Source organism: Pterocles gutturalis, unplaced genomic scaffold (genome assembly GCF_000699245.1).
Source record: "Pterocles gutturalis isolate BGI_N339 unplaced genomic scaffold, ASM69924v1 scaffold46466, whole genome shotgun sequence".
Classification (NCBI taxonomy): Eukaryota; Metazoa; Chordata; class Aves; order Pterocliformes; family Pteroclidae; genus Pterocles; species Pterocles gutturalis.
Window position 1 is genome coordinate 1,142 of NW_010107143.1, and position 11,645 is coordinate 12,786.

The 11,645-nt window shown below is 38.0% G+C and overlaps 1 protein-coding gene across 1 annotated transcript; it reads right to left on the reverse strand.

Annotated features, from left to right (window-relative positions):
* Positions 1-413: 413 nt before the first annotated feature.
* On the reverse strand, positions 414-7,149 carry LOC104472357 (interleukin-1 receptor type 1-like; the record flags this gene model as incomplete). Its single annotated transcript, XM_010087994.1, has 5 exons — positions 7,089-7,149; positions 5,152-5,383; positions 2,906-3,095; positions 1,698-1,872; positions 414-479 (listed from the first exon to the last, which is right to left on the reverse strand). Coding segments are annotated over exons 1-5 (724 nt in total), but the record flags the coding sequence as incomplete, so codon positions are not given.
* Between the last annotated feature and the right edge of the window lie 4,496 nt (positions 7,150-11,645).

Sequence of the window (11,645 nt, forward strand, 5' to 3'; positions counted from 1 at the left end):
AAGAGAAGGGAGACAGAAAACATATAGGAGGAGGACAAACTACTGAATTGGTCAACTTGTAACTACCCTGTTACATATATGTAACCATATTTCCACAGATACCGAGGATATGTCAAGACATAGACACTGAGAAGTGGTACAAAGGATGGATGGCTATAATAAATAAATACATACATACATACATACATACATACATCCCACATGACACTGCTGGTCAAGAGACTCCAATCTTAGGCACAGTATTACTTGTGGGAATCACGTTCTATTATCTGTCTTCCAGACACCCTCAATCTGTGTTACCTGTCTCCCAGTCTTGCTGAAGTCAGTGGAACTGTTAACATGTTATTTCACAAAGACCAGGAGCTTATTTGTTTTACTGAATGTCAATGACTTCTTAAATAGTTGCTACTTACCAAGTTCTACTTCAATTGTATTGTTCTTTGGATAAATAAACTCTGGTTTCATCTGCCGTGGTGCTTCTAACAGAAACAAAGAGAAAAATAAAATCTTCAGGCAAGAAGAGTTCTACAATCTAGTTCAACTGATAGTTTTACAATGATTTTGTTCTACTGTTTGGTACTATTGTAGCACCATACTCACTACCAGTTTCATATTTACAACATAAAAGATCTCATGAGATTTGCTGAACTCTATCCAAATTATTCTCTTTTAGATTCCAAATTAACAGAAGGCTTTAGCTTGCCTTAAACATACTTTAAAATCTCAAATTTACTGGTGGTTGACATAAAAGGACTACCAAACCAGAAAACAAAATGAAAACCAAAAAAAATGCAATGAACTTTGTCAGAGTGATGGATAAGGAAGAGAAAGAGAGATTGTCTGTCTCACTGACCTCCTAGATCATAAATATCTATTTAAGTGAAACAGTAAACAAACACACAGTTATACTGGGCTGGAACTGTATCATTCTGCATGATATATAGACTCACTGCTAACAATCCACTGTTCTTGTACCACCCATCTAAAGTCAGAATTTTGATTTAATCCAAAAAGATGGACACTCTACCTCAGCCAGCTTTTCTGATAGGATTACTATCACGGTACTGGTCAGGTCATCAGCAACGTTGATGCAATCACAACGATCACAGCACTAAATGGCAGTATTGGGAGAGTGAGACAGCTGGTTTTGCATCCTGTTCTATGCAGAAAAGCACAACAAGTGCCAACAGTAAGCCAGTCCTTTCCTGAGGAAGATTTATTAACTTTATAGTATTCATACAGCTTGTCACATCTCCTTTCCCATCAAGTGAGATTCTAGTGAACTTTGTAAGCAAGTTCACCAGCAGGGCCACAAGCAGGTGTTTTGCTGTGATGGTCTCAGAAAAAATTCCCCTTTGGTGTTTTTTTGGGGTTTTTTTAAGTTTACTTAATTTTACGGTGCATTACTTGTTTTAGCAAAAACAAACCCATCCGCCCCAGTAACCACTGCTTCTTCCTAATTCCCATTCCTAACCCTGCATTTCTCATTTCCTCATGACAATTCTTCCTCGGAAGCTATGTTCAAAGGTAGCAACATGCATTACTGTATTTTGATTTTACACTCAGGAAAAAACTAATTAAATATTTCCAACTCTAATTTCACAGAGCTGAAAAGTAACATGCCAAACAGCTTATGCCTGCATACAAATATCTACAGCAGAACCAAAAAGAGAAGAGAATAACCTCAGTGCACTCACCTTTAACCTCTAGACTCATGGTTCGCGAAACATTATATTGTTTTCCCATATATGTGTATACCATACGGCACGTGTAGTTTCCTCTGTCTTGTACAGTTACGTTGCGAATCAAGACAGAATTTTCACCCTCTGACAAAAGAAGTCGCTCGTCTTCAAGAAATCCAGGCTTACACTCCTAAATATATCAAAAGTACCTGTGATTTAAGGGAACTAACAATCTGATAATTAAATGAGTTACTGAACTCTACTGATTAATAAAATACTTGCCAAATTCTGATTTTTTTTGAAAGCCACAATATGGGTTCTTATCCAAACATTACTACGCTCTAACATGAAGCCTGATGATGTCTTGCTGCATCTGCACTTTTTAAAAATCACTGCAGACAATCCTTGAAGTTTTCAAATGCTGTGGTTTAGTTTACTGCCTTCATTTAATAGCTTGACAGTTATCCATCTCAGATGTAAAAAAAAGTCATTATGCATGTAGCAGAGTTTATGAGAATACATGCCTGCATTACTGCTTCATTGAGATGAGTGAGAGCAGCTGTAGCAGTGCCTCGTGCTGTGAAAAACAGTGAAAAACTTCCTTCTCTTCCCTCACCCATAAGCAGTTTAGAACCACTTCACCTCAAAAGAAGATGTATAGGTGCAGCACCAAGGTTATTTTACATGTACAGGCCCATGTAGCTACTTTAACACCAGTATCAGAATTAAGAGTTGAACTACTTTAGAGTTTTACCTTAACATGAACAAAATACACATTTCTAAGCTTGCATTGTCTACCGAATATTTTCACAGAATCAGAGCAAGAGGCATAAGAATACCACACCATGATTACCAGATAGAACAGGCCTAACATTGTGAGAACTGAAATAATTATGCAGAGTCTTGTATTTAAAGAAACATACAAGTTTTTAAACTTATTATCTGCAAAATAAATAATCAAAGGATAAACTAGATTTTAACAAATCAACAAACCAAAACACATGTTTTTGACTCTGACAAAACTTGCAATCCAAAAATGGACAAATGTTTTTTCAAAATATGCCTCCCATACCTCCCAAATAGTGTAACAAGATAGATGCCTTACTCCAACTCTAGAGACAATAAACCTCCCCTTCCAAAAGCTGCTTTTCAAAGTTACTTCATAACACATTTTAAATAGAATATTTCATATCTTGCATATCTGAAATACATATGCACAATACCTTATACCAGTGTACTTCAGGCTGATTGTTGTCTTCATCTTTAAAATGTTCTAGATCAGGGCATATAATCTTTCCAGTCTTTGTGCTCATCACTTTTTGTTCAAACTTCATTTTTCCATTAAAACACAAACCATTATCATTCTTAAAAACTGTTAAATGTATAGTTTTTTTGTTAGAGTGGTTAAGGCTCCTGGAATCAGAACAGCAGACAAGTCAGGTCATTAACAATAAGGTTCCTTGTTTCCAGCAAGTCAGGGAGTTTATGGAGAGGGACTTCAGCACCTCCACCAGACTTGCCTCTAACACCCCTGCTACAGCCCCCCTAGCTCTTAAACACTACCCTCAGCTCCTTCACCTCTTGTTCCAGACTGAGAGATGGGAATAAGCTCTGCTTTTGTGTTGTGAGCAGAAGTGGGTTTGCTCTGGAAGCACCAGAGGGGATGCCAGGACTTCTCAGAGCTGACGCTCTACACAGCCCGTAGCACCAATCCAACCTTGCCATTTTTAGCACTACATTTGCCAACCCACAGTAGTGCAGGGTAACCCAAAACATATCCACATTGGAACATCCTCAGTGACACATGAACAGAAGAAGACAGGTTCATCTCAGCGTTCCTTGCAGGGACACATCAAGAAAAACAGACTGCAATTCCTAGCAGAAGAGCAACAGAGCTTTTGAATAACATCTACATCAAGATGCAATACCAATGTGAAACCACTTCACAACAAGAGCTCACAAGAACCTGTGGCACAGTAGCTCTGCAGAGAAGAGATAGTACTAGAGACCAGAAGCCTACCCCACAAGCAAAGGACTATTCTATTAACTCTTTGCTCAACTCTTCATTTCTCAATGCTATGCTAAGGGAGAAGTTTCCAGAACTGCATGTTTTGACAGTGCTGGCTTCAACTTCTATATACTGCACCTCAACGAGCTCTGTAATTAAGGTTTAAGTGACTGATGCACAAAATGTAGCCTACAGTTATCACAACTGAACTTTGGCAAGTTTTTTGGCTTGCTGACATTATGCAAGCCAGAGGTGTGAGGTACCCACGGGAACACATTTCATAGCTGGAGTAACTAGAAATGTAGCAGGAAAGCCTAGATTAAAATTATTTCACTGGGTAGCTTTGAAAGGATTACATCTCTTCCGACTTCCAATTTTAGACTCATTATTGATTCTAGAGCAGGAAGGTCCAAGGACCTGTGCCTACGCTGGAAGTTTTTGCTGATTACTGTTATTGCATTCACAACCCAAACCTCTTCAGCAGAACTGGTGTACTGTATGCACATCAACACACACAACTACACACTACTACAACAAATTTCGGGTCACCCAAAAAGTGTGTGTTTGCTGCTCTCAGTGGGCTGTGGCAAGACCATGAGGAGAAGAAAAATTTCCATGTGCCTTCCCAAAATTAATTTCCTGTTCAGCTCACAGTGAATTTCAGCCATTATAAATAAGCTTTGACCACCTGAAGTGGTGAAGTCCAGTGCACTAATCTAAGCTGTAAATATGGCAAGAGATTCAAAGTACAGAAGAGGTGAAACAAATCTATTCCGTTTTTTCTTCTTCTCTGTGCACTCAGATCTTTTGAGCAGTACTGCGGACGCATTACTTTCAATGGCTCTAAAGCCATCTAGAACATTGCTTTGCTCCTCACATGCATTCTAATTTTTGACCAGTAACATTTGATAATGTTTTAAAATAAAACATAAGAATGGTTTTCTGCCTCTTAATTTGTAAATATCTAAAATTACTCCCCAGAAGTTGCTAAGCTCTCCAGAAAGTCTGTGTGGTTATACTCCATAACACGCAGAGTTTGGTCCTCTTAGATCATTCTTCCATTTAACCCTGTGCAATGAAGAAACCAAAATGTTCTTCTGAACTGTCAGTATCAAACAGCAATTTGAACACAGGAAAAGATGAAGCAGTTAAGACTTTCCCCTGTGACCTTACACTTAATCGAAAACAAACAAACAAATAATCCACTCAGACTACTGTTAATATTAACGTACTTTAAGATGAAGAGTCTTCTCTATGAACCACTTTTGTAATGCTACATATGTGGAAGAAAAGGGAAAAAAAAGGCAGCACACAGAAACAAAAAGCATCCTCAAAACAGTGCTTTTAACCAATCTAAGCTCTCTACCTAAAACAAAAAATTCTGTACACTCCAGTTCCATGAATGTATTGTCACATTTGAAAGCATTAGCAACCCAGTTGCTTCCCTCCTCCCTTCCTTACCTTGCATCACATTCATAAAGTCCAGAATCTTCCAGCACTGCAGGAATAAACCAAAGCAAGCCCTCTCGCTGATGGATCCTGGCATTTCTCTCTGAAGTTACTGGTGTAGCACTACCATTTCTATACCACGTCAGATTATAATCAGAATGAAGCACTGGCGATGTAATTATTGGGCAACTAACAGCTATAGGCTCTCCAACAAGCACAAAGTAATCACAAATAATGCATTCCTCTATTAAAAAAATAAGAAAAAATATCAATAATTTTAATCTGTATACTTTAATGTTTTAGAAGTATTAATATCCATTCCAAATTACAAAGCATTAGTAAATAAACTTTCTGTACTGATTTACCATTAAAACACCACAAGGATAACATTTTTCATTTGTTTGGCACCTTCTGGTTGAGGATCTAAACCACACATTTTACAAAGCTTAAGTCACAACTTCCCTCTCTTAAGGTAGTCAGCAACAAGCACATGTAAGTCCAACAGCCTCAGTACAAACCAAGGTATAAGAAGAAACATGGGATTCACCAGGCAACACAAGCTTCACAACTCACCTGTCGTGTCCTTGCTACATGAGCATGTTAGTACTTTTGCAGAACTACCAGATTCTTAATGTTGATACTATCTATGAAAAGCATGGTGCAAACAGTAGCAGTGCAGAAGAGCTCCTCACAGCACTCTGGCCATTATGACTGTGGGGCCAAAAACAAATTAGGGAAAAAAAAAAAAAGTGTGGGGGGAAGATGTGTTTTGACCTGAAGTACAAGATAGTAAGGAATGAGATCAAGATCTCAACATATCAAAGAAGCCTGTGAACAAAAATGTCATAATACAAGGGAACTTTGGAGAAGCACAGTGTTTAGATTACAAAGGCTTGACTTTAATACATTATTTCCTTACTACATTTGCAATTTCCGTCATCTTAATCCAGGAGGCCCTTTAAATTATGAACATTAATCTGAACATCACATAAAAGGTGAGCATAAACAGAATTTTTATAATTATGGCTGTGTAACAAGTTGACAAGACACAACCATGCAGCCTAGCAAACAATCTTTTAAACATCAGCCAAAAAAATACCGGAGAAAGAAGTACACATACTGCAAGAAGACATGAAGAATCCAAATATGCAAGTGAAAACTACTTGGAGAATATCAATTTAGCACAAACAAAACAGGCCATTTGGCTATAAAGCAGATTTTAAAAGCTTCCAAACTTTTGCATATACTGAATTCCTATGAAACGGCAAAACATCTGACTGAACTGATTTTACAAATCCTGCTAAAAAAAAACAAAGCTAAAGTGTTTAAATTAAAAAAAAAAAAAAAGTCTTCAGTAATCTTTCCAGTCACACCACCTTCCTATCACCCAATTTAAAGATTTCCAAGTAGGTCCCTATGGAGCTTAAACTAATGCAGAGACATGAATATTAGACTGCTTATGCCAAAAGCAGCAAGAGAAGCATCATTAACTTATGTAGTCCTAAACTTTAATGGAAAATTAGGTCTACCATCACAAATGTTACTAAATAATTGTAAAGGGAACAAAGCCCTACCTCTTTCAGGATTAGAGCTACAGCATGTCTCTTAAAGAAGTAATTCAACAGCTAACTTTAAGTCAAGGAAGCCAATCTTGTTGGACTTTCCTTATAGGAATCAAGGAGAGGCTAATCAAAGCCTCAGTACTCTAAATTTATGTGATTTTAAATAGATTTATAGATTTTAAAATATGTATGTCAGTTTGTCCATTCTATCCCCAATGCAACTCCAATCTAAGAAAAGGCATTCAGCATATCTTCAATACGCTGAAGCAAAACTAAACCCCAAATCCACTATTTGCTCTCAGTAACTCTTTTCTACTAAATACACACAACTTGTTTTTGCAGGTTTTCTTTCTTAAAATGGTAATTTCAACAACATATTTAACTTACCTGCACTGAACAGAGGTATCAGTAGAATAAGAAGACCAATAAGCAAAAATGCAGATGTCATCTTTTGCTGCAAAGAAGAATTTTTTTCCGTTAGTGTGGTTAAGAGTGTTCAAGCTGCACTGTCTTCTGCACCCTGATACTCTTTAAAAAAAATCAGAAGAAGCATTACTTATCTTGGGGAGGGAAGAAATGGGTTTGGTCATTTAGTTTTTGAAGATTTCAACTACAGCAACTGTTGGCCTCCACAGAAGGCTGCTCAGAAAGTTTTCAGCTTTCTACTGGAATTTTTCCAACATTCTACTGGAATAGCTCTTGCATAAAGTGCAATTTTCTTTTGCCGGCACAGTAAAGCCAAAAAGAATCCCCAGCCCCCTAGCACAGACAAGTTATGCTAGCATACAGTGATTTAAGCTATACTGTACAATTCAGAAATCAAGCTTGACTAAGCTACTCCTCTTTCTACATTTTTATGAGAGACACAATCACAGAGATGTACGACGTTTCATTCTTTGAACTTTTCTGTACAGTTGAGGCAGCACTGCTTGTAGGAGCAGATGAACTTGCAGTTCTTTGCAGGAGGACAAGCGCAATGCAACTCCAGTGTGATCTGGCACTTAAATTGGCGTCTAAAGTCAAATGTGTGGAAACCACAGCTAATATGAATTGCTGTGGTCAGACACAAAACAAAGTGTTCAAGAATTGTAGTTTCACTTCACACCTCAGGTTTTCTTTGCAGCTTTCTCCAACAAAGACATGACTAAACAGACACCCACTGCCCTCAAGGCCCACAAGTGGCTTCCATGAAACCTCTAAATCTTAACCAAGTCCTGCTCCCCTCTCAGATGTGCCTGTTTTTCTTGACAGGATGTCATCAGAGCCCTTCCCAAGCCTCCTACTGTCAGCCAGCTGGCAAGCACTTAACCCCTTTCCCTCTGACAGCTCCTTGCAGGTCAAGGTCTGCATTTAGCTGCCTTGCCTTTCCTCAGTTCCTGACTGTTTTGCATGCTGCTCCCTCTCACTCTAAAGCAATCTGGTTTCCCATGTAAGCAGTCCATTGCAAAACATTCACTGCACAGGTCCTAGTTAATATTTGCCTTCTATCCAGCTAGAAATGACTGGAAGAAGGGATGGTATTCCCTGAAAAACACACATGGCCTTGACTTACTTTTATATCCAGTGTAGTTCACTTTAGTGACAAACAAGCCACAACAGCTCCTTCTTTTGAAACATTTCGTACACAGAAGAGTTGGGGTAGTAGGGAGGGACACATGAGCAGAGTTTAACACTTTAATATAACAGACTCCAACTGCATACTTCTTTTGGACAGTTCATCTGACAAAGCACTCATATCATAGCCTTTATTTAGTTGCCTTATATGTAGTTTTCCTGTAACTTGCCAATGAGCTGATCATCATTTTTGGAGTTTCAGTTTACCTGTAAAGAGTAGAGAAGGGGAGTGGAGAAGGAGAAAAAAGAATTTTACAAAGCACATCATTTGGACAGCAGCATACACAAACAAAACCAAATTTTCTACAGACATCCCAAATGTAAAAGCAAGAGCATCCCTCTGCCTACACTAGAGAGATTACTTAAAAAAAAAGAGCAACAACAAAACCTGCAGCAAAGATTGACCAAGAATTCTAGCAAAAACCTTGAAAATTAAGTTTCTGTCAAAAACAAGATAACATTACACAGGTGTCAAAGAAGCAACAAAACCAGACATAAGTAGCCACTGTGTAAAACAGATTTAACCACTGAAGGAAACAAAGAACACTTAAATTTAGGGCAAGATAAGAATAACTAAGCAATACAGCAGGTTAAGCTTTATGTTTTGCACCCATTACTGGTCTCCAGTACCAAGGGTGAATGTCTAATATTACATGCTAAAGCTCAACTTTTTAAAAGTTCTATTCTTTCAAAATTCACACACACACCCCCTTCACATATTGCAGCAGTAAAGCTTAAAAACTCTGGAAAGAAGGGAAGAAGCCTCTAGCTTTTGTAGTTGCAATACTGCACAGTATATGGAGCATTTCTAATCTGGGCAGTACGGTTTCAAGTGACCACACAAGGTTTTTACACTTTTTCTCAAGCAGAATATACAGAGAAACACTACCCAAAATGCACAGATGTGAAACAGCAAACTTTTTTTAAAAAGTAGATGTTTGTTCACATTCCTAATAACTTTAGCCTTGTAGAGCCTCCTATCCCAGTCTCAGCAATATTAAATGCCCCTGTGATACAACCACAGAAACTCAAAAATCTCACTTATGTAGACAGAACAGCAATTTCACTGATGACACTGCCTACATACCTAGTTTGGAAAACTGTTTCAGCTCAAAGCCTGCTGTGCTGAAAGGAAAAATGGATGTGAAGTCTTTTAAGAAATAAGGCGGCAGGGGAGTTGGGGAAACAACCGAACAAAACCCCATACCACCAACCACTCACGTTTGTCGTTCAAGCTACTAAAAAAGAAAAGGTTTGATTTCAAAGTTACTTTCCTAATATTTATGTTCCCATAGTTAAAATACTACTGCTCCTTCAAATTTCTAAAATTACCATATTGAAAACAGAAATAGATAATATGTGGACCTAATTTAAGATACTGACATTTTATTCTACGCAGGATGTCTATCGTCACAGAACTGGCCCTTTTTACTTGCTTTAGACACACTGCCAACTTTAAATGCCATAAGAACAGGTTTAGAGAGATACTGGGTCCCTAAGTCTGCATGCAGCAGAACTAGCAAACTTGTCCTTCAGGAGGCTGTGCAAAACATATAACTATATTTTTGTTTTCCAAATTTTCTGTCTCCAGTTTTTAAAATATTTTACTTACAAATAGTTTATAAATACATGGACATGACAGAACCTTGCAAAGGCCAACAGAATTAAAAAATGCTCAGGACAGTAGCATAGAAAGCATCTAAGCCCCTCAACTGTGTATCAGTAGGTCACTGTTAAATGGCTTTCAATATTGATCACTGTCTAGGTGACTCATTACAGCAAGGGTAACCAACAGATCCTTAGCCTTTGAGCCATAAACATGAACACAGAAATTGTGGTTCAAAGGACGCTCGTTATCATCTCTGCAAACAACATAATAGCATAGAGCTGTAAAGTGCCCCAGTTTAGTGGCATACCTATCAGAAAGAACCGCATTAACTTTTTAAGGAAAACTTTAATACAGTTTAATTTAAATGGGGGAGGGGAGGGTGTGGAGAACCAAACTCACGCAATGGCCACTTGCTCCAAAGTACAACCACCAAGACAAGATTCAACCCACCACAACAACTCACACAGTTCACACCTTGTTCCTTGTTGTGCTTACTTCTGTCAACAGGAGTAAGCTGTTAAGCTGCCTACCAGGGTTAAACCAATGCCAGCGAAGCAAGATAAAACTTATAACAGACTATACCTTGTTTCCGATCTACTACTTTCCTGAAGTCCCAACTTTCCTGTCTAACATGTTCAATACATAAACAAAATGTGGCTGATCATTTTACAGGGGCATGCATGAACACTGAGACACACAAAATGATGCACAAGCATCCTCTAGAACTGGATTTGGTCATCAGCTGTGGCATTCTCACACTGAAGTGATGACCACAAACTTTAGTCCTTAAATGCCTCCTTTCCAAAGAATCCTGCAAGTTGTAGGACTACAGGAAAGTCATGCCTGTAGTCATACCTTTAAGGAAAACCCATTATCCAAGACATTCTGTTGAACCTACTTCAAAATGAAGCCGCAGAAATCAAAGAAGAATATTCACGAGAGGCCTGCAACAGTTAAATCTTCATAAGCTAAATTCCACTTCAACTTTGAAACAAAGTATTAACCTCTCTAAATCTGAATCTGAACAAAGTGGTTTTTACAGGTACTGCCTCAACTTTCACAAAAGGACAGGACGGGGGGAGAAAAAAAAAGATGGATATCTATAGCTCTACATAATAACTGGCCACCACCGGTTGATTATAGTCAAAGAGCTTACCTACCCACCCACTTCTACCTCACGTCAAACTGGAGGCAATGACAGCATCCAATCCACCTTGAGAGGAGCGATTTTATCAGTACTCAAATCAATCAAAAACAGTACCTTCTTTCAGCATCAAGTAGAAAGAGCTCATTTTGCAGTCAGCACTCTGAAGATTTTTCTATGTCATTTCAGCTCCTGATAACCTGTCAATAAAATAAAGTAACATGGACTTTAATGTGGAATATTTCTTATTTACGTCCAAAGCAAGTTAATACTTTCCCCCTAACATTTCAAAGTACAGTTAAGAGGCATTTAAAAGGACCAGAAGGGCTCATGCAGATAAACGGTATGTATCAAAAATAGTGATGCAAAGTATTAATGTATTACTCTCGAGAAAGAAGGAGGAAATCAGTCGTATTGCTTAAAAAAAAACATAATGGGTATATCTCATTTAAGGATTAATTTAAAATATATGGATTAAGGATTCTGCATTATAAAACATTTTTTTTGTGAGAGTTTTATGCCAATTTCTCAGCTTTTACATCACTCCAGTTTCACAATTTATATGAAAAGTGAGCAT